The sequence below is a fragment of the Propithecus coquereli genome, unplaced genomic scaffold (genome assembly GCF_000956105.1).
Source record: "Propithecus coquereli isolate 6110/MARCELLA unplaced genomic scaffold, Pcoq_1.0 Scaffold281, whole genome shotgun sequence".
Classification (NCBI taxonomy): Eukaryota; Metazoa; Chordata; class Mammalia; order Primates; family Indriidae; genus Propithecus; species Propithecus coquereli.
The window spans coordinates 3335495-3348063 of record NW_012148408.1 but is presented as its reverse complement, the minus strand read 5'-3'; the positions used below and the strand labels follow the sequence as shown (position 1 = coordinate 3348063).

Sequence of the window (12569 nt, the reverse complement as noted above, 5' to 3'; positions counted from 1 at the left end):
CTGTTATGAGCCAAATGTGGACCCTTACTCTAATTTTAGAACGAATTTGGGAGGTTTCTGATTTCGTTTCCTTTTTTTTTTTTTTTCCCATGTGACATTGTGTGGTAACACCTCTGTCTTCATATTTAAACTCTCTTCATCTGGCATTGATTTCTGAGCCTCTCTAGCAAGGGAAGCTTTTATTAATAAATGATTTTCTTCCATTCTTTCATTCATTCTGCAAACATTCATTGCCTCATAGAATGGCAGGCAGCATGATAGGCACCTGGTATATGGTGGGGAACAAAACAAAGTCCCTGCCTTTGTGGTACCCATAGACTAATGAGGGAGACTGAAAAAAGCAAATAAAGCCACAAATCAATATTGTGATGAATGGTGTGAGGAAAAAACAAAGCCAGTTGCCTTAAACAGACTATCGGGGGAGGGGTTCCGTCAAGATACGAAGATCAAGAAAAGACTAAAGGTTAAGAAGGAGCCAGCCTTTTAACACATTGACTGCCATGTGAGTTGTATTTAATTCAGGCTAGTTTTGAGCCCAGGGCCCTGTGAAGCAAAATCCTGCAGTTAATTCGTGAAAATCTTGTTGATGTTCTTACTCTTACAATTAATATCGACAATTTAATTCTAAAAATGTGGATTGTGTTGCATATCTCACACGCAGAAAACAATAAAAATAACAAATTAGAAAAGGATCATTTTGTTTTAATAAAACACCGTGGACCCAGGGAAAAAATTTTTTTTTCTAATGTGGCAGTCAATGTGGAAAGGACTAGGTAAAATGCATTCCAGGCGGTGGGAACAGTATATGCAAAAGCCTCTAAAGCAAGAAGGAAGCAAGCACATCACAGAACCCTAAGGAAGCCAACGTGATCGAAGGATGGTGAGGAAGGAGGTGAGCAGCAAAAGACAAAAATGATTTCAGGCGTTTTTGAAAACTGCTCTGGCTGTTTGCAGAATGGATTGGAAGGAAATGGAGAACAATTTAGGAGTCTATTATAATAAAGTAGAAGGTGGCTTGAATTAGGATTGAAGCAGTAGAGATAAGGAGAATTGCAAATATATTTTGGAGGTAGCATCAATAGGACTTGATGATGGATTAGAAGTAATGATGGAGAAGGGAAGGAATAAAAATATTCCCGGGATTCTGGCTTTAGTAACTGGGTGGCTTGAGGTAGGAAAGACTAAAAGGGAAGTTTCACATGCCTGCAGGACCCAGGCAGGCATTGGATGTATGAGTCTGAAGCTCAGGCTCAGAGCTAGACTAGGGGTAACACATTCATGAATTGAAAAATTTATGTATTTATAAATATACGTATTTACATATTTATGTTTTTGTATTTCAAGTATATTATTTAAAGTAAATGCACTAGATGAGGTGATGTGGGGACGGTATACATAGAATCCGTGATCTGAGCCCTGGGACACTTTAACATTGAGGGATACAGTTGAATCCAGAGGAGCCAGAAGATGAGATTGAGAAGGATGATCCAGAGAGACAGAAGGAAACCAGGGAGGGTGTGCTGTCATGGACACTTAGAAAAGAGAGAGATGTCAAGAAGAAGGGAGCAATTAACTGTAACTGAGGGAATAATTAACAGACGCTGCTTAGATATATATTATCTTAACAAGAAATGTGAAAAGCCTTATGAGAAAACTTTCAAAGATTCCTGAAAGGCACAAAAGTAGATTTGAACAATGGGAAGATATCCCTTGAATAAGACAACTCAACACCATATATAAATTTAATGAATTTAAGTTTCAACTCAATAAAACTATTCTTAAGGGGTTTGGGATGGTTTGGTTTTTTAAATTTATTTGCTGAATTCTATTTTTTTTCCTGTAACTATAAAACTTGATTCTAAATTTCCTATGCAAAAATAAACATGCCAAGTAGCTAGAAAAACCTGTAAAAAAGAAAAGAATTAGGAAAGACATTAAACTGTACTTATAGCCTCCTTAGTTAAAACCATGTGGTACTGATATACAGATGTACAGACAGAACAATGAAACAGACCAGAAAGTCCAGAAATAAACTGAAGTGCATATGAAAATGTAGTAGTATATAATAAAGGTGGCATATTAAATCACAGGAAGTAAAGGTGGATTTTTTAATAGTGTGAACAGCTGAATAGCCATTCCTGAAAAGATCAGATTAGATCCATACCTCACACGAAATACCAAAGTAAACTCCAAATGGATCAGAGAGCTAAACATAAAAAATGAAAACATACCAGTACTAGATGAAAATATAAGTGAATTACTCATAATCTGAATATGAAGAAAGCCTTTCTCACGATGACTTAAAATTCAAATGTAATATAAGGAAAAAAATTGCTGAATTTGACTCCATGTATTAAATAACTTTGCATGGACTATGGTAGGCAGCCTTGTAGGATGGCCCTTGTGTGCCCTACCTCCCGGTATCCATGCCCTATATCATCCCCTTCCCTTGAGTGTAGGCTGGACCTATTCATTCATTTTTCACAAAATGGAATATGGCAAAAGTGATGGGATGTCACTTTTGAGATTAGGCTATAAAACACTGTGACTCTGCGACTTTTGTCGTACACTGACTCTAAGCTGCCATGAAGCAAGCTGCCTTACGAGAGACTTACGTGGCAAGGGATTGTTAGCTGCTTGTATGTAGAAATGCAGTAATTTTTGTGTATTGATCTTATATGCAGTAACACTGGTTAATTTTCTTTTAGTTATAATAGTCTTTCTAAAGATCTGCTTGATTCTCTTTGAAGAGAGTCACACTGTTCATAGGTCATGTCCATTTTGTACCTTCCCCAATCATTTACCAGTTTATCTATTGGTTTCACCATGCCGGCTAGACCTCCAGAGCAATGCCGACTAGAACCCATGATAGAGGCATCCTTGTTTTGTTTCTGTTTGTAAAGAGAATGCTCCCAAGATCTCCTCTTGATGAATGATATTTGCTGTAAGTTTTTAGTAAATAGCGTTTATTAGATTAATTAAATCCGTTCTATCCCTAGTTTAATAAGAGTTGTTATCATAAAGAAGTATTTTGTTTTACTGAGGCCTTTTTTTTGTGCATCTCTAATAAGGGTAATGAAATTCTAATACTAGTTTACTAAGAAGGTTTTGTTTTGTTTTCTATGAAGTATCTTGAATTTTATTGAATAGTTTTTCTATTGAGATGACCATATGGTTTTTCTCCCTTAATCTGTACTCTGTTCATTTTTCACTCAGATATAAGATGATCTCTGAATTCACCTGGCCCAACCACGACCTTCCTTCAGACAAAGAGGCTGTCAAGAAACTGATTGAACGGTGTGGTTTTCAGGATGATGTCGCTTATGGGAAGACCAAAATTTTCATTCGAACACCCCGAACGTTGTTTACCTTGGAAGACCTCCGTGCCCAAATGCTCGTAAGGATTGTCCTCTTTCTACAAAAGGTAATTTTATATTTAATATATATAAGGATAAGATTTTGCTCTTATGTTCTTAGAAATTGGTTGAATGTTTTCTTTAATTCAAGAAATGTTCACGGATGGTATATTTTGTGTATGTCTGTGCATATCTTAAAATGTTTTCTATTCCCTTCACACATGGAAAACTTATTTGGCTGCCCAATTTCAAAATTATTTCATCTTCAAAACTCAGAGGACATTTTGTCCTCTGGTATTTAAAGTTGGAGAGACGTCTGAACCAGTCTCCTTTTTGTCTTTTATAGCTAACTATGTGGGGGTTTTTTCCCAGCTTAAATGCATTAAGGACTTTTTTATTTTGTAACTAAAAAATGTTGCCAACGTGTTTGAAACCACCTCCTTCACTCATCATTACCTCACCCCCGCCACCACCTGACCTCAGGTGTGGAGCGCTGATGGATGGTCATTAGTTGATAGTGCTGTTCCTGTCATCACTGATCTGTGCAAGGCCCCTTCTCATTACAGTCACTCATTCATATATTTCTTTGTATCCCCATACCCTTTCCCATATCTTCCATATGAACCATTTTAATGCAAAAAATTATGTATGTCTGTAAAAAAATTATGTACCTCTGTGAGGTTGTCCTTGGGACATACATACCGAGGAGGAAACTTGCTGGGTCACAGGGTATATGTGTACCTAATTGGTATAAGTAGTGCCGGGTTCCTCTCCTGGGTGACTCTGCCAGTTTGCACTGCCAGCAGCTGTATATGAGGGGTACCGTGTGCCATATCCCTCCTACCAGTATCATCCAGCTACCTAAATTTTGTCAGACTAATAGGTATAATATCTTCTTGTTGTTTTACTTTATATTTCTCCGATTATCTTTAAATTTGAGGGTCTCAGTAAATACTTGTTTGCTTGTTGGATTTTCCTGTAAACTATCTGTTCGCACCTTTTGTATGTTTTTCTACCAGACTTGGTACTTTCTTGTTGATTAGCAGAAATGCCTTGAATATTCTAGACATTAATCTCTTATTCACTTTGGACATTATAAATATAGTCTCCTATTCTGTAGGCATTCTAATGAATTTTATCCATAACATGCTTTGTTGAACAGAATTCTTAATTTTTACATAATCAAATTCTTCAATTTTTTTGCCTTATAGCTTGTGCTTTGGAATTTTAAGAAGACTTTCATTGTCTCTAGGTCACAAAGATAGCATCCTATATTTTCTTCTATGAACTATATAGTTTTATTTTTCACATTTAAATCTTTAATCCATTTAGAATCCACCTATATATGTAGTTTTATATAGGAATCTAGTTTTATCTTCCTCTGTATGGTAAGCCAGTTTTCTCAGTACCATCTAAACAGTCTGTCCTTTTCCCATTGATTCATGGTGCTACTTTTATCATATATTAAATTCCCATACACACACACACACACACGTATTCTGTCTCTGTGTGCTCTATTCTGTTCCATTTTTCTATTTGCCTGTTTTTGCACTAATACCACACAGCTTTTATTGTCATATGTCTTAGTGTATTGTAGGATAAGTCCATCTTCCCTACTCTTCATTATTAGAGTTGATTAACCTATACATAGACCTTTATTCTGCAATCTGCATTTTAATGTGTATAATAAATTCATTAAATTCAATAATAATTTTTATTAGGATTGCAGGGGATATAGAGATTAATTGGGAAGTATTAACATTTTTATAATACTAAATCATCGTATTAAGATTATAAAATAGGTTTATTTAAATCATCTTCATTGACCTTTAGACTTAGGCCTTATAAATTCACGGTTAATTCCTAGATATTTTATTGTTTTTGTTGCTACTGTGAATTTTTTATTATAATTTCTACATGATACAGAGAAATAATACTGGCTTATGTTGCTTTATCTATATCCATAACAAAACCTTTCTTGGTTCATATTTGTTGATTCTGTTAGTTTTTCCTTAGGTAAATAATTAAATCACATATAAATAATAAAAGTTTTCTCTTCTAATTGCCAAGCTGTTTCTTAGTGTTGGTTTCTTTTCATTTATTTTGCCTGGAACTCAGAAAAACTTTTGGAGTGAAATACTAAGTTCTGTTTCATCCCCAGTTTCCTTCCATTGTTTTTTAAAATGTTGCTTTTCTTCAGTTCTGTTTTCTTTCTCAAGAATGCTTGTAAATTTGCAAGTTGGATCTCTGTTTTCTGCCTGCCATAGTAAATTATTCTCATGCATCTGTTCCTTTCTGTCTTCACATCCTTGAGTCCTTTCCCTTGATCTGAAGTACTTAACTCTGTGTGTGTGTGTGTGTGTGTGTGTTCTCCAGATCTGTTACTATGTCTGTCTTCTTTCTACCTATACAAGAGATTGATTCAGGCTCAGAGTTAGGCTCTGAACCAGAGTGACCATACCTCTCAGTTTGCTTGGGACAGTCCTGGTTTGTGACCATTCCCTGTTGTAACTGTTAATATAATATTACCCCTTTCACTCTCAAGTGTCCCAGTATGGATAATGAACTATATAGTCAGCCTACCTTGAACTCACCTTCTGTCCACCTGGTAGATGATAGAACCCTCTTTTTATTATCTACAGTGGCAGTTTGTTCACTTCTTGCACAATTATCAGTGTCCCACAGACTTTAGTCTGTTACAGCTCTGCTAGCTGAAGATGGGGTCCACCCTTCCTCTTCCAGCCCCACAGCCCAGCTCATACATAAGAAGGTATACTTCCAGGTAAACACAGCTACTAGAGTTCTTCCTTTCTTGGTCCCCTCTGACAGCACTTTGCTTCTAGAAATGTAGCATGCCATTACCAGTCCCTACCTCTGCTTTCTTCCTGGTGAGAAATTACAATCTCTACCTAGGAAAGAGCAATTCTAAAACAGAAGAGATGCCTGCTTCAAAAACTATCACCCATGCAGTGGAAGGAAAGCCATCCCGTCTTCTTGGTGAGATAAATCTCACATTTCTTAACCATAAGGCAGTGGAGTAGGAAATATAAGGATCTCCCTGTCTATTCTCAGGGAGACCATTCTAGGGTATGTTATATGTGATTATGTTTTTTAGACCAACTCCATTGGCCATAAAATTAGTGGAAAGGTTGGGCACCGTGGCTCATATCTATAATCCCAGCACTTTGGGAGGCTGAGGCTAGAGGATCACTTGAGGCCAGGAGTTCAAGACCAGCCAGGGCAACATAGTGAAACCCCGTCTCTATAAAAAATATTTTTTAAAAAAATTTTTTAATTAGCTGGGTGTGGTGGTGTGCTCCTGTAGTCCTAGCTACTCGAGAGGCTGAGGTGGGAGGATTGCTTGAGCTTCAGAGTTGGAACTACAGTGAGCTATAATTGTGCCACTGTACTCCAGCCTGGGCGCCAGAGCAAGGCTCTGTCTTGAAAAAAAAAAAAAAAAATTAGTGGAACTTTCTCTGAGCTTTTGGGAATAATAGGTCATCAGTCACCTAACATATGTGTGTTTTCGCTTTTTTTATACCCTTATAGGAATTTAATGGGAAGTCAGGAGAGGCAGCATTAGGAACTATTTTAAACAAGAATCTCCAACAACTGGTTTTTACTTCCTTTTTAAATAAAAAAGTTTTATCTTTTTTCTGATTATATAAGTAAAATATGCTCATTGTAAAAACAAATTCAAACCATACGGAAGACTATAAGGGAAAATGTCAACACTCACCTAAAATCTCACCATCCAAAGGTGGTGGCCACGCATTTTGACATCTTTTGTGCACATATATTAATACAGGCATATATATTATACTATGAATAAGATCATAGTTTATATGAGGATATTTTTATGATCGCCTTTCTTTTCTTCTGTAGTATTTTGTTACTTTTTTCCTCCACATTTACCTTCTCTGCCCACGTTTCTTCTCGTCCCCTGTGTTAAGAGTCCCCACAACCTCAGCTTCAGAGATCTGGTCCCCCAGAAGGATTCACAGGACTCAACATAGAGTTGTGCTGATGAGTAAAATTTATTACAGCGAAAGGATGCAGAGCAGAATCAACAAAGGGCACATGGGGCAAAATCCAAAGGAAACCATGAGCAAGCTTCCAAGAGTTCTCCCCCAGTGGAGGTGCATCACACATACTTAATTCCTCCAGCACTGAGTTGTGTCAGCCCGCATACCAAGTGTCATCTACCAGGGAAGCTCAGTGATCAAAGTTTTTATTGGGGGTTGGTCATTTAGGCACCCTCTGCCTACTGTGTACCAAAATCCCAGATTCCCAGAAGGAATAAGGTATTCAGCACAAACTGTACCGTTTGTACAAGCGATTTAAGCACAGTGAGCCACTCTGATCACTTAGGAAACGTTTTATATCAGTGTGGGGAACTGTTTTACCAGCAAGTTCCCAGACACCAGCCAAAGGCCAACCTCACAAGCAGGCCTTTGTAAGAATAGCAGTCTCAGGCTTGCTATGTTAAATCTTTTCGGGACACCCTCACGGTCTTCCCATAACGTTAATAGACTTCCTCATGCACATAACATTCCAAACTGCTGCCTTCATTTCTATGCACTGGATTCCCAGAGCAAAACTGTCGAGTTGAAGAATATATATGTTTTTGATCATAACAATTCATGTTTCCACTCTATGTATGTGAACTCTTTTCCCTAAATTTTGACCACAGTGGCTTTTACCAGGCTTTACATTCTGATCAGTAAGAAATGATGTTGTATTTCTACTTTATTTATTTCCATTACTATTAGTATGTGTTTATTGGCCTTTTGGATTGCCTCTCTTGTTATTTGTTTATTCATATTCTTGGCCCATTTTTCTGTCGGGTTGTTTGTCTTTTTCCTGTGAATTTGTGAGAGCTATCTGTATATAATATGTGTTAATTTTATATATTACACTTATTTTTGTTACAAGTATTTGTCATTGGACTCTGTTCATGGTATACTCTTCCATGTGAAAATTTTCACTGTTAATATGATGAAATATGTTTTATCTTTTTTCCTATAGCTTTTGGGTTTCTTAAAAAAATTATTGATCTGGAATTTATTTTTATACACAGTGTGATACAGGAACACAACTCTGTTTTGTTTCAGGTGACTAACTAGCTCTTTTAACCTCATTTATTAAAAAATTCCTTTTTTCCCACTAAATCGAAATTCCACCTTTGTGCAATGTTAATTTCCTATATATGTGTGAATGTATTTCAGGACTCCCTATTTCATTCTACTGTCAATTCCTATGTCAGTATCAGATCAGACTATTTTTATTATAGTACATCATAATAGATTTTAATATCTAAGAAACTGGCTTTTGGTGTATTTTCATATCTTTTTTGTGCCTTAATAGAGATTTAATGGGATTTGTAAGAGGGAGAATCAGAATGTTGACTAAAACTAGAACCTCAAAAACTGTCTGTTTTAAAGGAATAAATTGCATAACCACAAAAAAAAGGTTGCAGAAGAGATACAAAATGTGTTACTTTCTGATTCTTAAAAATATGTATAGTTCACTGTCATCATCAAAACTGTTAACTAGTCAATATCAATAATTACAGGTAGTTGTTTAATGCACCTTATTTCCCTTCATATACAGTCAACCCTCTGTATGTGCAGGTTTTGTATCCTGAGAATACTGTATTTTCAATTTACATTTGGCTGAGAAAATCCATGTGTAAGTGGACCCGTGCATTTCAAACCCATGTTGTTCGAGGGTCAGCTGTAATTAGTCATGTGTTTGATATTGTAGAAAATTTGTGAAATTACTAGAAATATTTTTTAAGAAATAAGCATATAGATTTATTGGTTCTATAGCACGTAAGTAATAGCAATCCAAGTTCATGTAGAAAATGAAAAATATAAATAATTTTATATTATTTGCAATATAATTTTATTTTATATTAAATATAAACTTAAATTGTTATCACATCACTGTTGCATGATACTTTTTGTCATATCTTGACATCTATAAACACTTACTGAATAGTTGTAATAGCCAACTTAGTCCTGCGTATGGTTTACTGGACTTTCCTCAATCAGTCAAAGATTACTAGACATTTAGGTCTAGGTTTCAAGTTTTTCATTCTCACAAGGCTTGTTGCAGTGCTTAAATCAGTGCCTGACAAAATTTAAGAGTTCAGTGGACGTTAGCTATTGTTATTACTACTAGTACTTCTATTATAGCTATTAAATATTTATAAATATTTTTGATTATTTTGTTGGAATTGATTCTCAGAATTGAAATTGTTGGTTTAAAAGATGTGCACTTTGAAGGTTTTCTATACTCATTTTGAAATGGCCCCTAGAAAGATTGTACCAATTTACACTCCCACCAATTAATGCATGAAAGAGCTTGTCTCACTGAAGTGCTGATTATTTTCCTTTTTTAAAATACTTTTTCTGAATGACCTAAAACCTGAATGTTTTGTGTGAATATTTAAAAATGAATTTTATAAAAAGCCCCAGTTATAGTATACCCATTAAAAGAAATGAATCAGTGTAGCCAGTGAGATTTTTATAAAGGTCATTCTCTTCCTTTCATAACATACAATGGATTCACTTACCCACATACTCTCTGCGTTTGCGTGTGTGTTCCTCACATCGCATTTGAATGAGAAATTACCAAGATGGTATTTGTAGAAGGCACTGAAGAAACTATTTAAGGTTTTCAAAATTACAGCTTTAAGCAAGGAGGTGCTAAGAGATGAGTAAAGTATATTGTCAGTTCAGTGTAGACACATGGAACCAAGTTGAAATATATAATGTCTTTTATTAAGTATGTCATGAAATAAATCTGTCCAAGTTGATTTTGTTGTTTTAGCTTTTTTTCTTCTTCAGCCTGGGCCTTCTATGTGTTATAGTCATTAATTCCCAGAAAATAGGATCCTTACTTCTTGCAGGATTAGGGAAATCCTGAAAGCAAACTGTTAGTTTTAACTGTTAACTAATAATTAATAATTAACTGATTTCTAATTAAAATATTACACCAAATGCATTACAAAGAGTCATAATTCTCTAATATTCTGTGCCTATTTAGTCTAAAATATTTTGTTATCTTGAAAGAAGAATGGGATATGGAAACCTTCAAAAAATTCCTTCCTTTTTTGGTACATGTATAAGTTCTAAATTTATGTTCTCATTCTAGGGGTTCATAGGGCAAAATCAAAATTGTCATATAAGGTGATATTAAAGACAGATTCTCAAAAGGAGATGGAAAAGTATTGAGAAAGTTTATTTGTTTTGTGGCCATTGACAGCAAATTTGGATATGTCGATAGATTGGAAGAGTGGCTCTCTTGACCCACCTGTAAGACAAACAGGTGTCTTTGTGAATTGTCTTTATGTGGGGGAAGTAGCCTTTTGTTAAAGGGCATCTATAATTGATTATAGACAGAGATCTTAATTGGTCACCATGTCATGTACTTGGACCATTTCAGATTACACAGCTTTGATTCTAGCTTTAGGAACAGAGTTATCACTTCCAGTGCATCATGGTGTATGTAGTTAAGTGGTCAAGGTCCTTCCTATGTCATGTAATGAAAGCTACTAAATATATAAGTTCTTTCTTTAAATGATAGTATCTTAAAGCTCTAATCATTTCCCTCCAAGCAATTTATGGGTACCCTAGGGTTGCAGTTATAGCCCATGAATTCCATAGCAGCAAGAACTGCCAACTCCAGACATTTAAATCATGCTACCCCTGACCTGCTCCATGCTCCATGCTGTGAGTTTTCCGGTTTTTATTTCAGTCCTAAATGTGGCTCACAGCGTGTAGCCCCCATGACACAATGAACTGTGGGGTCCACAGTCAAGCTTGAATCTAAGATCAGCTGGTAGTCTTGCATTGTAGTTATGTGAAACTGCAAATATGTCTTTATAAGAAATAATAGAAATTCCTTGCTATAAAAGTTCAGATGCATTGGTCTCCTAGGATCATTTGGCTCCCAGATTTTATTTTTACTTGTCTGGTGGCTTGCCGATTAGAGAATGGCAGTGGTTTGCTTGTTAGGTCATAGAAAAATTGGTGCAATTCTGAAAGCAGGATAGGAGAGAACAAGGGAATGAGTGGAGAAGAAAGTCTGTGGAAAGATATCAAAGAAAAAAATGTGAAAAAGATAAAGCTGAGGAAGGAAAAAAGGTCTCAAACCTGTGAAATAAAATATTTAAATGTGGGCTAAAATTGTATGTGATTGTGTCTCATTTTATGTGGACTTCAAGATGAAATTGTGGGGTAGTTAGTGATCTTTTCTTTAATTCAAAATAATAAATATTTGGCATTCTACTAGCAGACTAATATTATGAAAATATGCAAAACAGGGCCACCAGATTTTATCAATAAATCAGCAGTACATGCATAATATGTACACATATAACAGGCATACCATGTATACATGTGCATACCATGTGTAATGGTGAGAAAGGAAATAACAGAAATATGTAAGACCCACTGTCCTTTTATGATGGTTCATGGGAAAATTTTTTTCTGTTCTACATCAGCATTAGTTGTACTTCTGGGCCACCACCCTCAAAGCAGCAGTCGTGTTATAGGGAGGGGCCAGGCTGCTGCATAGCCTCCTTGTGAAAGTCCTTGAGTGGTGACATTGGACAGCCTTGAAATGTTCCTGCACTTAATGGAAATGTTTCTAGTGGTTTCTGTTTACGTATGATACTGGTTGAGTTGTTAAGATAGATAATGTTTGAACACGTTAAGGAGATGTCCTCCTATTTCAGTTGTGTTAAGAGTACTTTAAAAATCAAGAATAGATGTTAAATTATGTTGAATTACTTTGTAGCAGGTATCAAGATGTTCATGTGATTTTTTTTTTTCCTCTTTTGAGGTGTTTGTACAGAGAATTCGACCATCAATTTGATAGCAATCCTATTAATATGTTTGCCTCAACAAGATAACATGGCTACTTTTCCTTCATTGTCCATATTTTAGAACAGTCTAAATAACACTGGAGTTAATCTGTTCAGGTTGAGTTACTGTGAAACCATCTGGAAGGGGGCATTTGTTTGAACATAACTCTTCAACAACTTTCTCTAGTTCTTTATGATAATTGATCTTTTTTTATTTTGTATCTTTTGTGGGATTAGTTTTGGTAATTTATACTTTCTTAGAAAATCATCAGGATTCTCAAATTGAATTGAATAGAATTGAACAAAGTAATCTTTTATGTTTCTTCGCATTTCCTTTG

General features: G+C 35.6%; 1 protein-coding gene across 3 annotated transcripts in view; it reads left to right on the top strand.

The window, feature by feature from the left end:
- The window catches only part of MYO1D (myosin ID), a 365747-nt gene that overhangs the window by 139354 nt on the left and 213824 nt on the right, over window positions 1-12569 (top strand). For all 3 annotated transcript variants that reach the window (XR_001137662.1, XM_012648320.1, XM_012648321.1), the window contains exon 16: window positions 3217-3424. Coding sequence is in view for 2 of the 3 variants with exons in the window: in XM_012648320.1 (XP_012503774.1) it covers window positions 3217-3424 (208 nt within the window). In the remaining variant the exon portion in view is untranslated. The remainder of the gene's footprint in view (window positions 1-3216; window positions 3425-12569) is intronic.